Source organism: Diplotaxodon limnothrissa, linkage group LG12 (assembly GCF_057381915.1).
Source record: "Diplotaxodon limnothrissa isolate DT_005_m linkage group LG12, D_limnothrissa_male_GT1.1, whole genome shotgun sequence".
NCBI lineage: Eukaryota > Metazoa > Chordata > Actinopteri > Cichliformes > Cichlidae > Diplotaxodon > Diplotaxodon limnothrissa.
In genome coordinates this window covers 37,689,297-37,713,741 of record NC_140607.1, presented here as the reverse complement: position 1 = coordinate 37,713,741, position 24,445 = coordinate 37,689,297, and the positions used below count along the sequence as shown (strand labels likewise).

General features: G+C 41.5%; 1 protein-coding gene across 3 annotated transcripts in view; it reads left to right on the top strand.

The window, feature by feature from the left end:
* adamts3 (ADAM metallopeptidase with thrombospondin type 1 motif, 3) overlaps positions 1-1,944 on the top strand; it is a 144,460-nt gene extending 142,516 nt beyond the window's left edge. For 2 of the 3 annotated variants that reach the window (XM_085367580.1, XM_085367578.1), the window contains one exon: positions 1,475-1,944. In XM_085367580.1, the coding sequence (XP_085223706.1) occupies positions 1,475-1,944 (470 nt within the window). Of the gene's footprint in view, positions 1-1,468 lie in introns of all 3 variants that reach the window. The other variant, XM_085367579.1, reaches the window with a different exon arrangement.
* Positions 1,945-24,445: the final 22,501 nt, after the last annotated feature.

Sequence of the window (24,445 nt, the reverse complement as noted above, 5' to 3'; positions counted from 1 at the left end):
CACAAGATTTCTAGGACAGCGTTTAGCGAACAGATGGGACAAGAGTGTAACTCTTAAGCTACACTGCACACCAAAGCATGCAGGGTCTGGGTGACTTGTATTCAATAAAAATAGAAACACAAACAAACTCAAGGCAGGAGGCTGGCTTAGCGTTTAGGAGACGAGACATCGTGTTAAAGTCAGGACGAGTGAGATGCTGCGACATGTTTGAAGGGGGCTGTCCAGTGATGTAAACAGTTTGGTGTCTATGAGAAGCTAACACAGGTTGCTGCTGCTGGACGTTTAACAGGTTACTAAAGTCAAGAGTTTACCTATTTGTACAGCCGTGACAGGACGCGATCACAAACATGAAATTTACAGATTGTGTGTCACTATTCTAGGACAACGTGCAGTGAAACAAAAAAGAGACAAAATCCCCCCAAAGCATTGTGTTTGTTCACAACAGCGATGAAAAGGAGTCCAAACAGAATCCTGCCAAATCCAAACCTTTTCATGGAACTTCTTCTGATTTTAATAACCCGCCCTAAGCCCCTACGTGGCCTTTCTGAGACAGCACACAGATTTTTAAACCAGCGTATTTTATTGATCGTGTCAGTGGAAGTGCATGTCATTTGTAAATGTCGCTGCATGCTTTATGCGAAACATAAATGCCAAGTCAGTATTTAAGTTACAGAGATACATCTCATAATAATAATAATGTAGCACACTCATAAGTCGGCGAGAGCACATTAAGCTCTCTGCAGGTAGCATTCCAGCTGTTATATATGCATGTGTTTATTTTATCTGTGCATGCTGTGAGTTTATGTAGAACATCGTCCCTCAAAAAGGAAAAGAAGAGGTTTGAATGAACAAAACGTCTGTGGTTTGTTTGGCCGACGCTGCTGTGAGATTATTACCTTTACTTTCAATCTTTACCGTGTTACTGTGCACATTTATTTATAATTTTAGCAGAGATAAAGGTACTTATTTTGCATTTTTGTGTTAAAGAGCAGCAATTGAATGGCAAAATATTAAACAAGGTAAAAGATCTTTCTGATTAGACCTGAGACATTTTCATGCATGTGCTTAGAAGAGTCGTTGAGGTCTCTGGAAGTCGTTTTAGGACGGATGTAAGTCTTGTTAAGCAACACTCAGCAGTTTTGTTAGAGAAACAAAAGCAGAGTTCTGGTGCCTGAGAGCGTGAGGGGCATGAACCGGAGCCAACACCAAACACGCTTGGAATTGGTTTGTACAGTAGTAGAAGAAACTGGGTCACATCTCCCGTCCAGGCAGAACAGAATGAGCATCGTTATGCTGAATGTGCCGTTAGAATGTGCACAGACACTTTCTTTGCTGTCAGTCTCTAATTAAAAGCAACGCCTCTGCGCTTTGTAAGGCATCCCTTCCTTTCTTTTGATCTCTTTCCAAGGCCATTTAAACTTTCCAGAGTTTTGACACTGCGGCGAGCTTACACTGTATGCTCTTTGACTTACAGATGAGCCGTGTAATGGGGACAAATCCATCTTCTGCCAAATGGAGGTGTTAGCGAGATACTGCTCTATCCCAGGCTACAGCAAGCTGTGCTGCGACTCCTGCAGTAAGCGCACCGGAGCCCTGTCTATGTTCTCGGAGGCGGCTGAGACCGAGGAACACGTTCGCTTCGGATCAGCCTCGCAGCTCCTTGAGACGTTAACGGCCGCAGTGGCGGCCAACGGCACTCGCGGTGGGAAACAAGGCGCGGGCAAAGGATCCGCCACGTCGGGCGGTGCAGCAAAACACATCACCACGCCTGCTCCAGTTAAGAAAACCCCATCAAAGATCGCTACAGCACCAAGGCGGGTTCCACGACATACGGACCTCACTGACAGGAAGCTGTCCACCCAGGCTGGTCCTACTCGGGGTCAAAGGTCAAGCAGTTTGGTGGACAGTCGGCAGCCTGTGGCATATTCTGAAGTGGAGCGATGAAAGTCATAGCTTTTGCCTTTAGGACTCGTAATGTACAGTAGATAATCCAGCTTCATCCTGAGTCTTCTCACACCAGAAAACACAGAGAAAGAAAGAAAAGTGCTGGTTCACTTTGTAAGAATTTGACCCTGATACGGACTCTAAATATCTCTTTAACCACCTGCAGCTTCCAGATTGCTGAGGCTGAAACAGCCGTGCTACTTTGCCCTCATACTTCTATATTAATATGAAACAAATATGAAATCATTTCAAGGTGTAGGGGCACGTGAGCCACGGGGAGTTTTCAACCGTGTCAAATGAAAAGCTAAATTACGTTCGTAGTGAATACTTTCAGGGATACAAAACAGCCAAAGGACAGTTCAGTATTCAAAAGATGTTTGTCGCTCTGACTCATACATTCCCGATGTCTGACATTTATTTCATTTTATCACCTTGTTCACTTGTTCAGGCAAATGTTTCTCTAATGTCACCTGCACAGTGAAAACTGAGAGAGCAGGTGGAGGAAGGTGTCTGCATTCCCCCTCCGGACGAGCGGTCGTCTGGTCTCGTTACTGAATAAACCAGACCCCTGCTGCCTGCAGAGCAGCTATGCTGCTGCAGGTATCCAGAGAGAAAGTGTGAGCAGGTGCAGAGACCAGAGCTAATCCAGCTGTGTAGATTTAGTAGAACTCAGAGAGTAAATAGATGCAAGAATTGGTTTAAATGCCTCTTGCATTTCAGTTCATTTAAAAGTGACTCCACTAAAGGCCGCCCATATGGAAAAACTTCTATGATTTACTCATGAAAGTGGCCACTTTCTCATTACTTTCATATATTGTTTTAGTATCCAAAACATACAAGTTTCATTATATAATTTTTCAAGGCATCTTATATCTGTTTTCACTCTTATATGCTTTTCATTCAAGTTTCACACAAGACAGATACAAACTTTATAAGATTTATAAATATCTTTTCCATATGGACACGTTTGCCACATTGGTTCTTTTTGGATAAATCTCAGCTTTACGATGCGTTTAATTGATTGCATCCATATCCTGTCCCCACATTGTGACCTTTGAGGTAGATGTCAGAGTTCAGTGTCATTTTAAAGTTAACAATAGTCAAAGCCAGATCAGCTGAGAATTCCCACTACTTGAATGTTACAAACTGCCAGTTTTCTTGCCAGAAATCGAACTTTAAAGCTCGACTTACAGAAAGTTCAGCCGTCAAAGTATTCAGTGAAAAATGATTTACCGTACTTTAAGTGAATATGAAACACGAACAGAGATGAATTTCCCCGACGCACTATTTATAAAGCTTCCTGTAAATGCTGTACATGAGAATATCAGTATTATTTTAAGAAGGTGGGATGCTTTCAAATACATTTTTAACCAGTTCTGACAGATGTTGGTGCCAGTGTTTACCCTTCCAGGGACTGTTCACATGGGCAGAAAGGGATTATTGACTGATTATTGATGTAGCTTTCCTTTCAGAATGCCATGAAGGTTTCTGTTCTAACTTAAGGAAAAGTCAAAGTGCAGAGAGATGGGATGTTTGATACCTTGTATGACACAATTAAGTTAGTTTTTCATAAACACTGAAAACATGGGGAAAGCTAACCGGCTCTGTCCAAAGAAAACACCACCTATCAGCACCGAAGCATTCATCCTGTTTCTGTGTTTAGTACAGGAACAGCTTTGTTAGACAGAGCTCACTTATTGCTAACAGTCGCTTTGCTGCACCAAGCTGGCTGCCTTTCATATTTAGCTTTGTTCCATGTTTTTCTCTTCTTCTCAGAAATACTTAAGGGCAAAGAAGAGAACTAACTAAAGAGCATGCGCATATAAAATAGACGGTACAACACTCAGGTCAAAGGACCAAAATTATTCATAATACATGTAAAATGTGTTTTTACTTTAGCCTCACTTTTACCGTGACTTTTCGTTAACCTGTGAAAAGAAAGAAATGCAATCCGATATCAGCACACCGCTATAAATCCTTGTCCTGTGAAGCTTTCTGTTTGTGTTTGTTATTGAGGTCGTAGAGGGCAGTGATGTGGGAAGGAAGGGAGGCAGCCTATGTAGCCTACACGTCCTCACTGCCTGAAACCTCCATAATCAGGTAAAATCATAAGAACCTTTGAGGAATGTCAGCAAAGAATCTAAATGATGAGTTGTTAGCAGAACTGCTGTGTTAGATTGCATTCGCGTTCACAGGTGAGCCTAATAACTAAAGCTGCATTAGTTGACTTTTGACCACTAGGGACCAGACAAACTCAAAAACAAATTATCTTTAACTTTTAGACACATTAAATATTCTCCCCGTGCAATGAAGTCCGACTTATTTTAGCTCAGGAGTCCCCGCCATCTCTCACTGTCTTCACCACCCAGCTGTTTGTTCCAGCTGTGCTTTTAGCTTTTTTATGAAGAGCTAAAACTATGTAATCTGTCAGTACTGAGCTTGGAAAATTGATCTACCCTTTCACAGTCTGCCAATACAGAGCCATGTCATTCAGTTTTAATATGAAAATTGCTTAATGGCCCTTGGAGCTCGTTCGATCCTTTCATGATTGGCCTGAACGAGGTTCTCTGGTACGTGTTACGTTTGCAGGAACAAAGCTTTGTTGTAAGTACAATAAGCTGGAATTTAAAAAAAGACTTACTGTATGTGGAACATCTTTCTTTCCAGAGTATTCTCTAAATGGCTTTTTTATTAAGGTGGAAAAAGGTTTTGGAGAGAGAAAGCTATTTATTTATAAGTGGATTTCCTTGCAACCACCATGCATCTGACTGCAATAGCAAAAGGCACAGATTTGTGTTTTCAGCAAAGAAATAGCTTGCAACTATCCACACTCAGTCCTGTGTGCCAATGTATAGAACATGTATATAGCATTGAGTGCATAAATATTTATTGAAAGTTAAAGGGTTCTGCTTTGTTGTCGCAGCGTGTGCAGCAGCCGGCCGATAAGCTGCATTGGATAAACCATTGAAAACTGATCACCTCTTTCTCCGGTCATATTTTCACATTGGAAGCAGATTTGTGCTTGTTAACAAACACAGTAGACTAGAAATGACATTGTTTTTGCAAACAATTAGATGTAAATATACATGCTCAATTTTGAGATGTTTTACTTGTCAGAAAGCTGTTTTTTCACAGCTGTTTTGTAGAAGTCTTTATCCGAGTCGTTGCAACGCAGCAGCGTGAACTGACCAGACAGATGCTTTATTTTAACCGATAAAACATGAATAGCGTAGTACCAGTAAAGCTGTTTTATGCTGTTTGTAGTTGGCAGTATTTTCATTTTCCTCCCAGTTCTTTTCACATCATTTACTTGCTGCCTATAAACACTGCTGCTAATGCTATAGAGAGCTTGTAATGATAACTAGAGTAGCCGTAGATGTTACTTTGACAATCCCTGAGCCTCAGACAGCTGTTATTGCATAGGATTTTCCATGTACTGTATCAATACCCCTGTGCTGTCCATGCATTGAAGTATTGGATTGTCATGAACGCAAGTCACTCTGTTCTATTTGCTTTACTATGTATTTGTGTAGATTGAAGTGTACACTACTGATGCTGTTTGTTGTAATGGGGAGCACATAGCAATAAAAGATATAATTATCTAGTCTGTGTTCTTGCCTTCGGCTCTTTCCACCATTGCTTTTTCTTCTGGGAAGTGAATTGATGCAGAAAAGAGATATTCTTGGTATGTAGTAATAACAGTGATGTAAAATAAGCCCAGAGCTCCTGCAGTCTGTAAACATCCTGTCTATCTTTGGATTGTTCAGAACACGACATACACACAAAAAACCACGAAAGCATATTCAGAGATTTTGATCATCATGCTTAATTTCTTTTATTAACGAAAAGACCAATCATGTGTCTGCGATGGGTCCCTGCTTTTGGCTTTTTTAATGAAATCCAGACTAAAAACATGACATTATATCACTTTTCCTTTTCACATACAACGACACTGAAGCCGTTTTCCTGCACTCCAAAGTCTTCGTCTCCTTCAAATTAAAAGCCAACCAATTCCTCATTGATCACAGCTTCCTGCCTTTTCCTTGTATCACAATTAAGTGATTGTTTAATGTTTTGAGTTATTCGCAGTTGGTGGCAGGAGATTGATAGATGCCTTCTTTTACATGTACAGTATGAGCTTTGGAGGCAGTTGTAGGTTTTGGTGCTGCTTTCTGTGTCCTTCCCCTAAACCATGATGGTGAACAAGCTTTGTCTTCAGGTCATGTGAGAGTTGTTTTGAGACCCCCGTGTTGCTACTGAGAGAAAATTAAAAGAGGAGGGAAACTTAGTTTACCCCCTTAAATACTCTTTCTCATTATTGGATTCACCTGTGTACAGAGATGGGCAGTAACGCGTTACTGTAATCCGATTACTTTTTTCAAGTAACGAGTAAAGTAAGGGATTACTATTGCAAAAACGGTAATTCGATTACCGTTACTTTCCCGTAGGAACGCTGCGTTACTGCGTTACTAAAACCGTGATTTTTTGCGAGAACGTCTCATGACAGTGACGTAAGCGAGTGCGACGTTCGTGACAACAGCTGTGTGCAGATCAACAGTGGATCATATATCGAGTGTGGGAGAGAGTATGAGCGTGCAGCGTTTAAAGCGTGGAAGTACTGACCTTACTTTGAGTTTGATTCCATAAAAAGGGACAAAAACATTAGTGTCCGCTGTGCGTGGAAAGAAAACTTCTTTTTACAGCGAAAAAACCCCTAAACTTCCAACAAGCACCGAGTAGCTACGACGTGATGGGAAACTCACAGAGAAACTCGCGGATTCTTCCACTGACCGCTGCACACCTGCACCAGGGTAAACCTCCGCCTGCCCCACTCCTGCTTTACAGGTGAAAATAGAGCAACAGGACCGCTGAGTCTTTGACTTTATTTAATTCCTGCTGTGTTTTACTTGCATCTATTTGAAAGACTGAGTGTAAACACAAAAAAACATTTATTTTATGTGCTGGAATGTGCAGAAAATAGGTTTAAATGTTAAACTAATTTCTTCCAGTCAGAGAATGTTGCATATAATTAAATCTTTGCTTGATGCATAAAGTTAAAAGATTAAAACTAATAAAACAAGTTTTAAAAAGAGACTTTTCCATTTGATTACATTTTGTATGATGGATTATGCAGGAAGTAGAATTAGGCTGAAAAATCTTTCACTTTATCACCTGTTCAGGTTGTAAATCGTGTTTTTAAAAAGTAACGAAGTAACTAAGTAATTAATTACTTTTGAAAATAAGTAATCAGTAAAGTAACGGGATTACTTTTGGGGGGAAGTAATCAGTAATTAGTTACTGATTACTTTTTTCAAGTAACTTGACCAACACTGCCTGTGTATGTAGGTCAGGGGTCACCTGCCTGATTTTGTTTAAACAATTCTTGCACACTTTCTATAAATCCAATAAACTTCATTTCACTTCTCAAACATCACTGTGTGTGTCTCCTGTATGATATATTTAACTGACATTTTTTATTGTACCAACCAACGATTTATACAGGAAAATAATGACTATTAACAAGGTTGCCCCGATCTTTTGCATCCCACTGTAGGTTTCATGTTCTCCCCACTTTGCAAATCAAGCCTACACCCTTGCTGATGAACGCCCACACCCTCCTTTGTAAACCAGCCATTGTGTGGTCTTCCATGTTGTATTACATAATGTGCAGCAAAGCATTTTTCATCCTTACACTGAATTTCCTCCTAGATTTAACAAAAATGTCCTCAAAAAATAAAACTCAGTGCGTGCACCTTGTACCGTGTTGTCTTTAAATAGATTCTGTGCAATAGGATCCTGGTCTTGCTTTTAATAAGTGTGACAGCAGCAACAATAGCTGCGTGTGGCTGTTTGCTTGACAGAAGCCAGTATCTCACTGGTATTATTATCCTTTGACACTTCTTAAAATTGCTTTGCCCACACGTTGGTGTAGGAAAAACCTGATCTATTGTCCTGGCGATGAGAGAGCGGCGGAGTTCTGTTATGAGCACTCACCTTAAAGAAGAGGGCCTCTGAAAAATCACTGCAATCACTGTGCTGAGTGACCACAATCATCCTTAGATGAAAACTTCCTATTGTGCTGGAAGTAGTCTCCTCCAGGATGTTAAAGGCCCCGTCCATAGGTCAGGAGGGGTCAGCGAATGGTTTGCTGAGCTGGAAATGATCGTTGGCACATCTCAATCCCAAAAACACCCTGGGAGGATTTTACACACGAACAACGGGCTTCAGCAGAGTTCCAGAAACGTAGAGAATCAGTGCCAAGATGAACTGAAGTTGTTCTGTTTACACCTTTCCTTTCAAATTCAGCTCTTTGCTCTGCACTGCATCGTCTCTGAGAGGCTGAAGCAAAAGGTCACCACGTGGGCACAGCCTGAGCCCTGACAGAGTCTCTCATTGTGTGTGTTTGTCTAATTGGGACAAGCTTGCCAAAATCTTTTGTGACACAGCTCACTGTGGAAGCATGCAAGGAAGTCTGACAAAATCTTGGCACAATAATGATCATTTTTGTGCGGTAGAACATCTGTGATTTGACCGACGGCTGATTCTTCTTTGTTTGCTGAAAGAAAAGGCTGACAGCTCTTTCTTTTTTTTATTCTTTCCCCTTTTTTGTGCGTTAAACGTGACATTCTCATACAAAGTAAAAGAGGGGGAAGTTTTCCTCAGGTAAAAATGGACTGATCGTGCTGGTGTGCCACCATGATTTTTATATGGAAAGTCATTCTGTTCAGAAATTAACAATGGGACAAAGAAAAGAGCTTCTGCATAATTTGCTGTCTTTATACAAATGCCTGCAAGGAAGTCAGTGAGAATAACATTTACACAAGTATTCAGACTAAATCTGTGATGTGTTCATGCTTGATAGACTTACCAGACTCAGCCAAGCCTACCTCTGTGCTCCAAGGAGAGGTTTTTTGTTATCAGCATGTTTGGGACTCTACAGGCTACAGGCAGACCTGAACATTAAAAGAACATATTTCATAAAAAGTCAGATGCTTTTATGTACAGTACTGTGACAGTACAGTACCTGATCCAATTTTATAATTCAATATTTTATCAATTCTTAATATTAGACTAAGAAAACCTGAGAAAATACAAGATGGAATTTAAATTGCGTTGGCAGCAATAACTGTAATCAAGCATTTGTGATAAGTGGCAATGAGAATAACAATGGTTAAAATTGCTTGTGAAAAGAAATGCATGTGATAAAAGACCCAGCACATTTACATCTTTGTAGTTCTACAAAGAAAAGCGTCTCTGAGCAGCTCTATAATAACAGATCCGGGGAAACCTGATAATGTGTTGTTTCTCAGTTCATTCGGTTTTCTTTTTAAGATCAAGTTTGTCAGAAGAAAATAAGCTCAATTCAATTCTTCATCCGCTTTATCCGAGGCCGGGTCGTGGGGGCAGCAGTCCAAGCAGAGAGGCCCAGACCTCCCTCTCCCCAGCCACCTCCTCCAGCTTATCCGGGGGAATACCAAGGCGTTCCCAGGCCAGCCGAGAGATATAATCTCTCCAGCGTGTCCTGGGTCTGCCCCGGGGCCTCCTCCCGGTGGGACATGCCCGGAACACCTCACCCAGGAGGCGCCCAGGGGGCATCCTTGTCAGATGCCCGAACCACCTCAGCTGGCTCCTTTCGATGTGGAGCAGCAGCGGCTCTACTCTGAGCCCCTCCCGGATGGCTGAACTTCTCACCCTATCTCTAAGGGAGAGGCCAGCCACCCTTCGGAGGAAGCTCATTTCTGCCGCTTGTATCCGCGATCTCGTTCTTTCGGTCACTACCCACAGCTCGTGGCCATAGGTGAGGGTAGGGACGTAGACCGACCAGTAAATTGAGAGCTTCGCTTTTACACTCAGCTCCCTCTTCACCACGACGGACCGGTGCAGCGTCCGCATTACTGCAGCTGCAGCCCCAATCCGTCTGTCGATCTCCGGCTCCCTTCTCCCATCACTCGCGAACAAGACCCCGAGATACTTGAACTCCTCCACTTGGGGCACTCCACCCTTTTCCGGCTGAGAACCATGGCCTCAGATTTGGAGGTGCTGATCCTCATTCCTGCTGCTTCACACTCGGCTGTGAACCGTTCTAGTGCGAGCTGGAGGCCCCCACCCAATGAAGCCAACAGAACCACATCATCCGCAAAAAGCAGAGATGAGATTCTGAGGCCAACTAAGTGAAAGCCCTCCGCCACTTGGCTGCACCTAGAAATCATGTCCATAAAAATTATGAACAGAATCGGTGACAAAGGGCAGCCCTGGCGGAGCCCATCACCCACCGGGAACGAGTCTGACTTATTGCCGGCAATGCGAACCAAGCTCTTGCAACGGTTCAGTTCTATTTTATTTATGTGGCACCAAATCTCAACAACAGTCACAGTTATACTGTAAAGTGAAGACCCTACAATAACACAGAGAAACCGCAACAATCATACGACCCCCTTATGAGCCTGGCTTGGTAACAGTGGGAAGGAAAAACTCCCTTTTAACAGGAAGAAACACCCAGCAGAACCAGGCTCAGGGAGGGGCGAGCTGTTGGGGTGAGGGGACAAAGACACCCAGTAGAAGAGAACCAGAGATTAATGATAACTAATGATTAAATGCAGAGAGACGTATAAACACATAGATAGTACAGCTTGTTTGTATCCCGATGACCACACTTTTTTAAATTTTAAATTCTAAAAACGTATTGATGCAAATTTTCTGCAGGGGGATTTCATAAAATATTATCTGTACAGGATCCAATTCTTCAGAAATAATGCTTATAATGATGCAACGCGACCTCGGTTGTCAAAATTAGAAAACTATATAATACTTCTCATGTTTTTAGATTCAAATTTCAACATGTAAATATACATGATGCATGAATGATAAATATAACCTTCAAAAACAGAATACCCCCCCCCAAAACCCCCCCCAGAAACTTAACAATGATAATTATTAATTATAAATAATAATTATTAGAATGTATATGTTAAATATTAAACATATATGTTAAAAGTTTAAAATGCTCAGCTGTTTAGCCTAGCTGGATTGTAAATAAATAAACATATTTCATGGTGGCATCACTGACAGTACAACAGAGGCGTGTGTGGGCATCATCTTCATCACTCGTTCAGGTGTGTTTGTTTTATTCATTCATTTTTCCGGCCATTGATGAAAATGACTGCATCTCATGTTTAGCCAAAATATTTACCAGTCTTATGCAAAATATAATAATAATAATAATTATTATTATTATTATTTGTGTCGAGGTGGGGCTATATTACTAATTGCGCATATTCGAGCGAGGGTTGTTGCACACTGGAAATTTTAAGATAACGCTACTGCGCATGTCAGAGGACGACTCAAACGTTTGGCGTCTGACTGCGGGCGAATGCTCGCTGTGAGTATTATTTATATGAATACGTTTAGTAGCTTGAGATTCAAACGTGTAAAAGGTGAAAAAAATAAAATATTGAAAAAAAATTCTTGATTTTCTATTTAAAAATAACACAATTCTAATTTTATTTCACTAACAATCTTTTCTCATTGCTGGCTAATGTATTCTAATGTATTCTGGTTTTAATCTCCCTTAAGCTGCATTTAGGAGGGCATATAAGGAGACTGTGCACCATATATTAATCAATTACTTCCACAGCTGGAAATGTTTAGTTAATGACATTTAACATAATATAAAAAATGTAATAAATGCTGCAGTCTGAGTTGATTATCTGCTTCCTTTCCTGCCTATGATTTAGGAAGGATGGAGACGGGTCATGCGTTGTTCCATGATTGGTAAATACTGTCTTTGACACATGCCTACAGGCTTGCTGTGGGCAAGCTTATTCTCCTGCACCTCTAAAATGCAGTTATCTTGGTAAAATAGCCAACTCAGCTTAAGATGACAGAGAATTCAGTGCTTGCTCCAATAGTTTTAGACTATTCCTTAAGGGGGAAACAGTTTCCCTCCTCACGGGGTTATTCATGTGTGAAATTACACAAAATTACAAGAAACAGAGCAGAAGAATACTAGAAGAGTATTATACTATTATACAAGAGTGCAGTATCGAGGCAGAGAAAGCAGATGTGGTCACACGTGGTTGTCTGGTTAGCTGGGAGGGGAGTGTAAACAAGAACTAAAGTGGCATGTGAGAGCGCCAGCGGGTGTGCAGAGTGGATGTTACCCCACAGCCAAATGAAAAGCAAGTTGCTTGTCATGTGTCATTCTGTTGACTTGCTGGTGAACAGCACAGGCTGTAGTTGTGTGGGTAAACCTCTTGCTTGTTAGGCCAGGAGGAGCCTTGCTCCTAATAGCAGTCGCTTCAATCATGCCCCATCAAGGTTGAGATGAATGTAACTGGGCACCTGCCTGTACACCTCTGTACCTGGGGTTCTGTCAGATTTCATTGGTTTTTCACAGCCTGATTGCTGTGTTGCGATGTTTCTCTCCCCTGTGTGCGTCCCTTAACTGTTCAGTATAACCTACTTTCTTTCACGGTTATATGATCAGTGCAGCACGATTTGTTGTTAATAAAAGTGACAACCCATCTGAGTCTTCCCTCGCCACTTTCAGTTTGTTCCGCTTTGCCCAAACTGCCTGAAAGCCTTGATGATAATGATGGGATCCAGAGTTAAACCTGCTGCCATGTCTGTGAATCATGACATTATTACACTGAAGTCTCTTCAATTTCTCAGAATGGCCGCAAGCTTCTCCACTGTCAATTTTTCTCACACTGTCCAGGACGGTGTGAGATAATACAGGAGATATACAGCTTATATCTCGGTCTATCTGGACCCGCCTGTTTTCCCTCGTGGCTTTGTTCCTCCCCTGAAGCTCTGCATGACATCCTGTAATTTCTTTGGGTCTGTTCTTGCTGTGGTTGTGAATGCAAGGATCAAAAGACCTTTCATTTTGAGTAGACAACAGCCTGTGTTTACCACCCGCAAAATGTCATATACAGTGGGAAGAATTTCAGCCTGTAGATGTGCAAAGCTGGTAGAGTCAGACCCCAAAAGACTGGCAGCTGTAATTGCAGCAAAAGGTGGTTCTACAAAGTATTGACTCAGGGGGCTGAATAATTACCACACCCCACTTTGCAGTTATTTATTTGTAAAAAATGTTTGGAATCATGTCTGATTTTCGTTCCACTTCTCACGTGTGCACCACTTTGTGTTGGTCTTTCACCTGGAATTCCAATAAAATTGATTCATGTTTGTGGCTGTAATGTGACAAAATGTGGGAAAGTTCAAGGGGGCCGAATACTTTTGCAAGCCACTGTATGAGCTGGATAGACATCATCACCTCAGCTACAAACCCAAGTGCATGGAAGTAGTTGTCTTTGGCCTTTGGACAGCTTTGGTTGGAGGTAATGGTGCCTCTTTGGCCAAGATCTCCCTGTCGTCTTTCATCTGAAAAGCCAAACCACTGGCTCAAAACCCCCAACAATCTATTTGACCAGTTTCCAAGTAACTCAAAGCCACAACATAACTCACATTATGAGACCTCAGTAAAACCCGTCGTAGCTGGAACCCCACTCGGGTACTCAGTGTTTTCTGTATTTCACCCTCCTTTTAAATGGTCTTAAAAAGCTATGATGTGGTTTTCTTGTGGTGGTGTTTTGCAGAGTGAGCGAGACACTGAATCTAACGTGGGAGCTGCTCAGAGCTGAGTTATGGCCAGAAGGTGCTCTATTGGATTTGAATCTGGTGAAGGACACGATACTTTGGCTGAAAAGTATCACGTTTCTTCCGAATTCTGATGTTCATTTTGAACTTCACCCTGAAGTCCCCTGCATGCCTGAGTGCACCAACTGCTCCTGCGATTCACTCATTAAATATTTGGAGCATTTGAGCAGATGTACCTAACAAAGTGGCGAGTGAAAACCTTCTTAGTGAGGAACAAACCTCTTTTCATCAGAGTTTGTATCTTCATATATTGTCTTCTGCTGATTATTGAAATCAAAGATAATTGAAATAATGGTTAAAAACAAGATGAGATGAGCTTTACAGTAAGAAGATGAAACAAAATGGGATGTAACTGGTTCGCACCCTGTCTGGACACATCTGTTGGGACTGCTTGCTGCTGTGGTTATCATTGCAAAGAAAGACCTGTCATTTTAAATAGACTAAATATTTATATTATTATTTAGAATAAATATTCTAAATATCTTTTTAGCTGTGGTTAGCTGGATGTCAGTCTGATGTTACAGCAGCTGTGTCGAGCTTTGGATACGTGACATATCCAAACCGACATCATGACCAGCAGCTTTACAGCCGTGGCTCCAGCAGACCTCAGCTGATACTAGAAAGTAATATTAAATACATTCTAACAACAGCTGATCACGCTTAAACGTGCTGCTGTTGTTTATCCGCTGGTCTTCTCTTTCTAGCGCAAAGTGGGCCATAAACAAACGAGAAAGGCGGGACTTGCGGCAGAAAAGCCGATCAGCTGATCATTGATCAGCTTCATGTTTGAAGTAATAACATAAATCGCTTCCTTTTCACCTCATTATGGAACTCCGATGGCCAGTCCAGCTGTGGCTCAATATATCAGTTGTTCAGCTTAACGTGGAAAACCTATGCAAACATTCAGGGATGAACTGACACACTTGCTTTACTTCTCTGGGATAGTTTTCGCCGAGATGAAACGCTGCGGTTAGGAAGCATGTAGGAGGCTCCAAATGCTCCAACACAGCCGCTCTGCCGCCTGACACATACCGCTCTGATGCGCCGGGCTGGGTTACACCGAGTAGCGCGTTTTGTGAGGTGACTTCGTGATACTTCGGATAGGATTACATTTTTTATTTCTCTCCGATATACGATCCAGTAATTTAGGTCAGTATCGGACCGATACCGATACGACCATCTCTAGTCTCTATATGTTAAACCATGATATAAAGCATTATATGATGGTCTACAGAAAAGAGCCAGTACATTTACTGTGCACCCTAAATGTTATTGCTGTCTTCAGCATAGAAATGTTCTTCTTTGTATTTCCTGTCTTTTCTTTTTTTGTTCTTTTGTCTTCTTATGTTCTCCTGTCTGTTTTGTAGTGTAGCTGTATTGTTTCTTACATGCTGTGTTGCTGTTGTTTGTCTTTTATTTTTTTTAAAGTCGACGTTTCAAAATGTGCTACTTTTGTCTTAGAAAAGTTTTCAACTAAAAGAAATGAGCCTGTTAGCTGTTTCCTGTCAGCACATGAAATTCTAGCTTTGTTCAGAACCCGACAAAGGTTTTTGACGTTCACACTAGATTGCTAATTCTATTGTAAAGTCAGTGTGTGACTTTCATGGGCATGTGCCTCGAGATGGACTAGAAAACTATTTCTGTAAATGACGCTAATGACACAAAGTGACAAGACAAAGAAAAGCATAAAAAAACCTCCCTCATTTTGTGACTGTGCACTTCACCACATCAGTTTCAGCGCGTTAGCCTGACAGCTTGTTAGCCTGTTCAGTGCACTCTGCGGGCTCTCCTCGTCTGTCACTCGGTGAGCGTCAGGAAAACGATAATGAGGCTGTTACTGTTCTTACTGTTCGGTTTCATCTTCACAGACTCGAGCAGACATCCGGTCAAGATGCTAGCGAGAGGCCGGAGAGGCTGTAGGAAGCAACTCAGAGGTATTATCATACTGTAAGTGAATAATTGGATATTCAAACCTGTATTACAGTGCACTTTAAAGTCACTCTACACCTGAAAGCATGTCAGTCTACACTGAAGCTTCCTTACAGGTGTGCTGCCTTTTTTGTGCTGCCACAGTGGAAATCTGCATTTACGTTCTATTAATTTGTTAATTTACTAATTATTTGGCACCAACCTCATAGCAGGCCACATTTTAAAAGCCAAGCTAGTGTTGTACCCCAATGATTTGACTTAAAATGCCCCTAATGTTCTCTAAAGTTATTTAGCAAAAAATTCTTTCCCTCTTAATTACAATATTTATTCATGTTTTAAAATTCAACTGTTCAGCTCAGTCAGCCAGTTTTCAGTGCTGGTGTCAGTGTCAGAAACGAGTCATGTGTTAATCATGCGAGTGTGAAACCAAGAGTGACTAAATGTTGTGAAAGACGGAAAAGACCTTTTGTGTTGTTGTATTGTAGTAATCACATTTTTTGGTATCGTCTGACTGCCGCTGAACCCGCTGTGCCACAGCCACACCTGGACAAACCTTTCAGTGTGCAAGCTGTCAATTCCATGACTTAGTTCCACGTATGCCACGTTTTCCAAAACTAATTTCAGATTTCGACCACAGAACAGTTTTCCATCTTGCCTCAGTCTATTTTAAACGAGCTTTGCCTGCAGGGCAGACTGTAGCATAGCATTTCTGAATCATATAGTTATATACATATAGCTTCTCCTTTGCATGATAGAGTTTTATTCTTTACCTGGGCGGTTTGGGGAAATGTGCTCAATGATTTCTGGAAGGGTTCCTGAACCATTCAGTGATTTTCATGACAGAATCGTGCCTGTTTTTGACGCAGTGCCCCCTGAAGTCCTGAAGATCGCAGCATCCAGCACTGATTTTCAGCCTTATTGCTTGCACAGACATTTCTCCAGATTCTATAAACGTTGAGATATTTGAAACCGTTGTTCCACAGTTAGTAGACAGATTGGTGAACCTCTGCCCAGCTTGACATCTGAGAAACTCTGCCTCTCTAAGATGCTCTTTTTATACCCGATCCTGTTACTGACCTGCTGCCGTGTTCAAAGGATTACGAGGACAGTTAATTAATTTCCTGCTTGAGAATTCTGGTCAAGTTTGCTTCGTTGGCAAAAGTTGGTCAATTACAGCAAATATGAATTTCTTAGTGCATAGTTCATAAACTTACATGGAGTATTGCAGAATTCTAAAACAAAGCAAAACTAAAAAGCTTTGGCAACATTTTTTAGGAATAATGTTACACAGTGTGCTGCAGCATAGGGACTTCATCATATCTGTTTTAGGAAGACACAACCTCCTTTATACTTAGTTCATCGTTTGTTCTTCTACACCAGAGAGCCGTAAGTTAGTCCTTACATGGTGCAGCACTCACCAACACATTTCTTCCTCTCTTACAGTCGTTGCCAATTCATTACAAATTGGAACTCCGTTTTGGCGGACCACATGTTTACAAAAAAAGACTTTTCTATATAGAATCTCCAGTGTTTGAAGGTAAAAAACAGCAAATTCATCTGTTACTCTGCGTATCTGTAGGAGGCTAACTGCTTTTGTGCAAGCTTTCCTCATTTAATGAATCATTGTTGTTTATCTCCTCATCGCTACCCAAGGAAAAAAGGTTAATGAGAGGAATTTAAAATTTGTTTAATGACGCAGTAAAATTTGTAATATTTTTCTTTCTTTTCATAAACAGAAAATTAAGTGTTTATGAGAAGTGTTTGTATTTAAGTGCTCAGTTAGGTGTAGATGAGGTGAAAAATCACCTGCACATGCATACTGTGAACATTTATCACAGCCTTTTTGTTCTTTTTTTTTTAAAGGGTTGAGACGCACACAAATGTACATCTTTTGTACATGTACATCTTTTGTTAGGACAACAGTTACCAACTGTTATTTTGATTTGTTGCTTTATAAAACTGAATTAATAGAACTGAATTAATCATTTTCAGATATTTTTCCTGGGTTTCATTTCTAGAAAAAATGTGTGGAATGAAGAAAACGTGTGTTTAAAGTAGCCTGATTTTATAAATCACTTTGACTTCAACAATAACATGAGAAAAAACATTCTGGTACAATTTTTTTTCTTTCTTAGGACTGAATGAACTTTCTGAGGACTGGCCCAAAAGAGAGGAAAGCAGCAGCAGTATAAATAACTAGCCTTTATCTTAAATAAAAGCTTGCTCCTCTTTGATCTTTTTTTTTTTTTTTTTTTTTTTTTTTTTTAGGATGTTTTCATATGGTGGTTTTATTAGCTGGTTCTTGAAAAAGTTAAACATGAAGCCTGAGATGCATACAGTACATGTGAGTCCAGTCTTAGGGGTCTGGTGGCTCCTTAAGCACCTGAGCATGTACCGGGTTTGGTTCGTTGAGCAGTCCGTGCATAAAGGAGACACACAAAAGTACATCCCTCGCCCATCTCTCCACTTCCACCTCTTACACAGTCCGGCAGCTTACACTTTGCAGCACTGAAGAGGCTGCAGCAAACTGGTCCACCATAATGCATTTGTGATCACTGTAATTTCTCAGAAAAAAAAAAGCAGAAATCATCCACTGTCACAAAAGACATGAAAAGTTCAGGTGCATAAGGATTGGAAAGTTACAGTGTTTAAATGTCCTATTGTGCTCTGAAATTACACTGGATCGAAAAGTTAAAAGCTTTTGTTAAATGCCAAACACACTTGTCGAAGTTAAAAAAAACAAAAAAAACAAAAGCTGGAGGAAATGGTAAAACAATGTATTTCTCTTTGCTCCCAAAGATTCGAATAACCTTTTCTAAGTGCCATTATATAGGAGCTTTATCAAGCCAAGGAATTTGCTCTATAGTTTTCATCCACATGTCCTTTAATGCAAATGCTCTTTTAAAAATTTCTATTATAATGATGATAATAATGGCAAATGCATTTTGTTCAGCGCCGTTACTTTTTTGTGCCAAAAACAGGGTGTCCTTTCCCCCTTAAAAAAACAAGTTTGTGCAAAAGTCTTACCCTAGTCGTGATTTATTTATATATATATATATATATATATATATATATATATATATATATATATATATACACACATATATACATACATATATACACATATATATACACACATATACACATATATATACATATATATACACATATATATATATATATACATATACATACACATACACATACATATATATATACAGTGATGGCACGAACATACTGGAACAGGAGCTGGAGATCGACCCACTGACCTTCTGATTGGTAGATGACCTGTTGTACGACCTGAGCCACAGTCTTGCTACTTTTCCGTGTTCATTACAAAATCAGTTTTGGATGTCCAACACCAAAACATGTCAGAACCTCCACCATGTTTTACACATGTACAGACTCACTGCTGTACCTCTCTCCTGGCTTCCTCCAGACAAAATAATGATGATTTGAACCAAAGACTTCAAATTTTCATTTATGACCTTCATTCATTGCATCACGTGTTATACCTCAACCTTTCTCCTGTTTCCCCTCCTTAGGAATGGCTTCTTAACAGCGACATACCCACTGACACCATTTCTTTTTTTTTTTTTTTGGCCTGTCCCGTTTGGCTCTTTTGCATCAGAATTGTTGTCTAAAGGCAAAGAAAGATGCCCAACGGATTTACTTTACCAAACTGACCATCCCAGCCTTGCCGTAATGGTCCATTTGATTCACCTTTTATTGTTTATTTTATTTTCACTTACTGAATACGGGACAGACTTGACTGGGGGAAAGAAGGGGAGAAAGAAAGAGGGAAAGAGAAACGGCTGAGAAGAGGGACGGGGGAGAAGGGCAAAAGACAAAAACCAACAGAACGGGCAGAGAAAAAAAAATGCATATATCAATCACCTGGATCACCTGCTGAGAAAGAAAAAAGAAAGCAAGCAGAAGAGAACAAGAGTAATAGAATAAACAAAATCACAATGACATATGGGAATATGACAGTAAATACTAAATGTTAAACATTATTGTGCAGCACATAAGATCAACAGAACACAGTGTGCTTTGAGGTAGGAGCCAAAAAGGGTGTAGTTTGTGGGTGTGATCACCCGTGTGTACACCTGTGAGCATGGACGCGCTTGTTTTTTGTTTTTTAAAAGGTTCCTTCATGTAATAATCTGCTAGAGGGTGTGGGGGGGCCACAGCCCCGTCCTCCAGGGCGTGAAGCAGGTGTGGAGGAGATCAAAACTCCAGACATCCAGAGGCCCCCAGAACACAAGAGACCAAGGAAGACCAACAGAGGGGCAGCTGCGCCACTGTCCCGGAAAGAGCTGAGGAGAGTCCCAGATGAGGGCTCACTCAGCAGCCGCGGAGCAGAAGCCAGGGGGAGTTGCAGTGACGCGCCCGTGAGCTCCGCCGGCAGCCAGCTGCGCCTGAGTGACCGAGCCCCAGGCCGAGAGGCCGGGGGCACCCCACCTCCGAAGTGGCCCGAGCGAGCCCCAGGCTCCAGGCCCCGATAAGCGGCCGCCAAGGAGTGAGCCGGTGTGTACCTGGACGCCCATCCCCGGACACAAAGAACCACCAACACACCGATGTCTGAGGGGGTCCGCCACTGGCAGGGGAAGTGGTGGTAGGGGGAGATAGGCCTCCAAACCTTGGAGGGCCTGAGATGTCCCCAGAGAGGTGGCGCCTGACACCCAACCTGACATATAGACACAGACATACAGGCACACACAGATACAAACATCCATTCCCACCCTCATGCTCTCATATGCACTTACTCCACACTCAACCAACGTGGAGACAGACACAAAGAGACGCTGTACACACGATCACACTCCCCAAGCGTACTCTACAAACCGGGTCTAGGTGCCCCCGCCCCTGGAGGGGGGAACTGCACCCAGACCCAGGTGGTGTTTCCCTTTTCCCTGCGGTGGGGGGAGGCAGACCGCCCCGACTCCGCAGCAGCAGGAAGGCTCCACACTCCAGACCGCAGTCGGACGGCCAACTCCTCCTCCTAGTCCTAGCCCCCCTGCTCCAGCAGGTCGCAGAGAATGGGGGTGAGAGAAGACTCCAAACCTCCCTCCACCCGCTCATTGTAATGTTGATGCATGTGTGTTCTAAGGTGCATTTAAAACCCAGGAGGGCTTGGAGCTACCTGCCAGAGAGCAGCAGGTAAGCGCATGGTCCCTCCTGCTAGCCCTCAATGTCTACGTGTATTTAAAATTGAGAGGTGGGCAACGATGCCAGGGGTGGGGTGTACACCCTGATGGTACTTTGGACTCCGTGTATCGTGCCCACCCCCAAGATCCTATATGTATGTGTAATGAGAGTGTGAGTAATGTGAATGTCTAAGTTGTGGGATAAAATTGAGGCAGAGGCAGCCAGAAGGGGACAGAGGGGGGGGGGTAGCTCCTCTTTGATCTTGAAAGCATGATGGGGTCTGTAAGAGAGGATAATGGTCACTTTTTGAGCTGTCTGTATTCCTACTGAGGAGGTAATATCACCCCTGACTGAAGCCTAGTATGCACTATATGATGACACACCCTGCTAATGTGTGTCCCCTGAACGACTGAAAGGAAGCCAGAAATCTCAGGAAACTGAGTTGTTGTGCTGCATAGGGAACAATAACTACAAAGGCTCAATCATTAGCTAGATTTACTTCCTCATTATGTGATTTAGCATGGGATAAATCTGCTTGCTCCAAGCATTATTTAATACAAATGAGGATGCAACCTTGAGTTTTTCTATACTTGTTCAAAAATAAGCTGCTTTCATACAAACATGCTGATGTGTATCGGAGGACGTACACTGGGAATGCCAGTTGTATTAGCATGACCAAGTTAAGTACTGAGTCCTGGTAAAAGAAATTATCCCGTCCTTACTAGAGATGGCACGATACCATTTTTTTAATGTCCGATACCGATACCATAAATTTGGATATCTGCCGATACTGATATGAATCGATATAGTCAATTATATAACGAATAAAACTGTTTTTTAATGTCCTGCTGCATTTTGTACAAGTTCAGACTAAAATTTAAAAAAACAAAACACTAAAGCTATTCTATTGTACTTGTATGCAAAACATGCACTGCACTCACAATATTTTTTGCAGTTCAGCAATACTGATCTTTTAAACTTGTAGCAGAACTTTCAATCTAAGTATTTAAAGTAATACTCAAAAAGTTATTAATATGTAATTTTATGCAGATTTCAAAAACTCTTTGGTTCTGAAAAAAAGAAGTGCAATATCTGCACAAAATAATGTTTATAACCAACAACAATTTGTAGAATGGACCCTTTTATACTTAAAGCTTAACATAAATAGACATCTGGAGTGGAAAGCAGTGCAAATAGATGCAAACACAGCTTCATTAGTCTCATCTTTTATCAAGATGGATGTCAGTGTAAACTGTTTCTATCACATTTGTGTCATTTCTATACAAAATGTAACAAAAGTATGATAAAAGGGTTTTGGTCGTGTCATGCTGGTGGAATTTGTTTCCCCTGCGTCGAGAGCACACGGCAGAAAAGCCGATCAGCTGATCATTGATCAGCTTCATGTTTGAAGTAATAACATAAATCGCTTCCTTTTCACCTCATTATGGAACTCCGATGGCCAGTCCAGCTGTGGCTCAATATATCAGTTGTTCAGCTTAACGTGGAAAACCTATGCAAACATTCAGGGATGAACTGACACACTTGCTTTACTTCTCTGGGATAGTTTTCGCCAAGATGAAACGCTGCGGTTAGGAAGCATGTAGGAGGCTCCAAATGCTCCAACACAGCCGCTCTGCTGTCTGACACATACCGCTCTGATGCGCCGGGCTGGGTTACACCGAGTAGCGCGTTTTGTGAGGTGACTTCGTGATACTTCGGATCGGATTACATTTTTTATTTCTCTCCGATATCCGATCCAGTAATTTAGGTCAGTATCGGACCGATACCGATACGACCATCTCTAGTCTCTATATGTTAAACCATGATATAAAGCATTATATGATGGTCTACAGAAAAGAGCCAGTACATTTACTGTGCACCCTAAATGTTATTGCTGTCTTCAGCATAGAAATGTTCTTCTTTGTATTTCCTGTCTTTTCTTTTTTTGTTCTTTTGTCTTCTTATGTTCTCCTGTCTGTTTTGTAGTGTAGCTGTATTGTTTCTTACATGCTGTGTTGCTGTTGTTTGTCTTTTATTTTTTTTAAAGTCGACGTTTCAAAATGTGCTACTTTTGTCTTAGAAAAGTTTTCAACTAAAAGAAATGAGCCTGTTAGCTGTTTCCTGTCAGCACATGAAATTCTAGCTTTGTTCAGAACCCGACAAAGGTTTTTGACGTTCACACTAGATTGCTAATTCTATTGTAAAGTCAGTGTGTGACTTTCATGGGCATGTGCCTCGAGATGGACTAGAAAACTATTTCTGTAAATGACGCTAATGACACAAAGTGACAAGACAAAGAAAAGCATAAAAAAACCTCCCTCATTTTGTGACTGTGCACTTCACCACATCAGTTAGGGAACAATAACTACAAAGGCTCAATCATTAGCTAGATTTACTTCCTCATTATGTGATTTAGCATGGGATAAATCTGCTTGCTCCAAGCATTATTTAATACAAATGAGGATGCAACCTTGAGCTGGGCTGTCCAAATCACGGACAAACGGTATCCCACAGTCGTGATTTTTTTTTTTTTTTTTTTTGTTCACAAAAACTTCTTATAACAACGAACTACTCCTGAAACTTTGGAGGTTTTAGCTCTTTATACAGTAAAGTTACAGGAGAATAAAAATAAATGTCCTTCGTTTGTTAAACTGATCTTGTCCGATACCACGTGAGAACAATAAATATTTACTTTTTTGTTGTAATCCTCAAACTGAATGGTAATGTAATGACACTCACTTTTCACCTTTTCACAAAACTAAAACATCACTACTGCCACATCTAATTGTCTGTAATGGAGGCGGAGTAAACCAGATCCACACTCCGTGCCCAGCAGGTGCTCTCGGCGCTGGGGGAGCGGGTTTTGTCGGGATGCCTACCTTGGCACAACACCTGGTTTGGAAGCATGTAGCGAGGCTCCGGATGCTTTCAGTGTGAAGTAGCTCCAGAGTGCCGATAGGTTTCTCGCACAACAGCCGCTCTATCATGTTACGCATACTGCTCCGACGTGCTCAGGTCACTACCTGGGTTACGCCATGTCGCAAGGTTTGTGAGGTGCTTTTGTGATATTTAATGGATCGATTACATTTTTTGTTTCTCTCTGATATCCGATCCAGTAATTTAGGTCAGGATCAGACTGATACTGTATATCGGATCGGTCCTTACCAGGTCCAAACATTAGATAAATATACAAACCCCGAAGGATAAAATTGAACATGTATTAAACTGTAAAAGTATTTATTTAACAGAAATCGAACCAAAATGCAGACTTGCTAACACTCTGTGATTCAGCAGCTTGTAGAACCCCTCTTAGCAGCAATAACCTGAAGTCGTGGTTTTCTTTATGAATTTATCAGTCGCACGTTGTGGAGGAATTGGGTTTGGGTTCTTTAGACCACTGCTTCAGTTTAGGTTTGCAGCATTTCTTATGCACGGCTCTCTTGAGGTCCAGATTTGGTCTGCATGTCAACGGGACCTTGCAGCACCTTGAACCTTGTTTTGTTTTTTTGGGATGATTGTCCTGTTGTCAGTTTGATCCGTCAGAGAGCCAACCTCACATTTGACTCTACGAATACTTTGATATACAGAGGATTTCATGGTCAGCGCTGTGACCGCGAGGTGCCAAAACAGGCCGAAATCATCACCCCTCAACCATGGTGCTGCCAGCCGGTGTGTGGTGTTTGTGCTGATGTGATGTGTCTGCTTTTCACTAAACATGGCACTGTGCATTACATCAGACATACTTTGGGCTAGGGCTGCT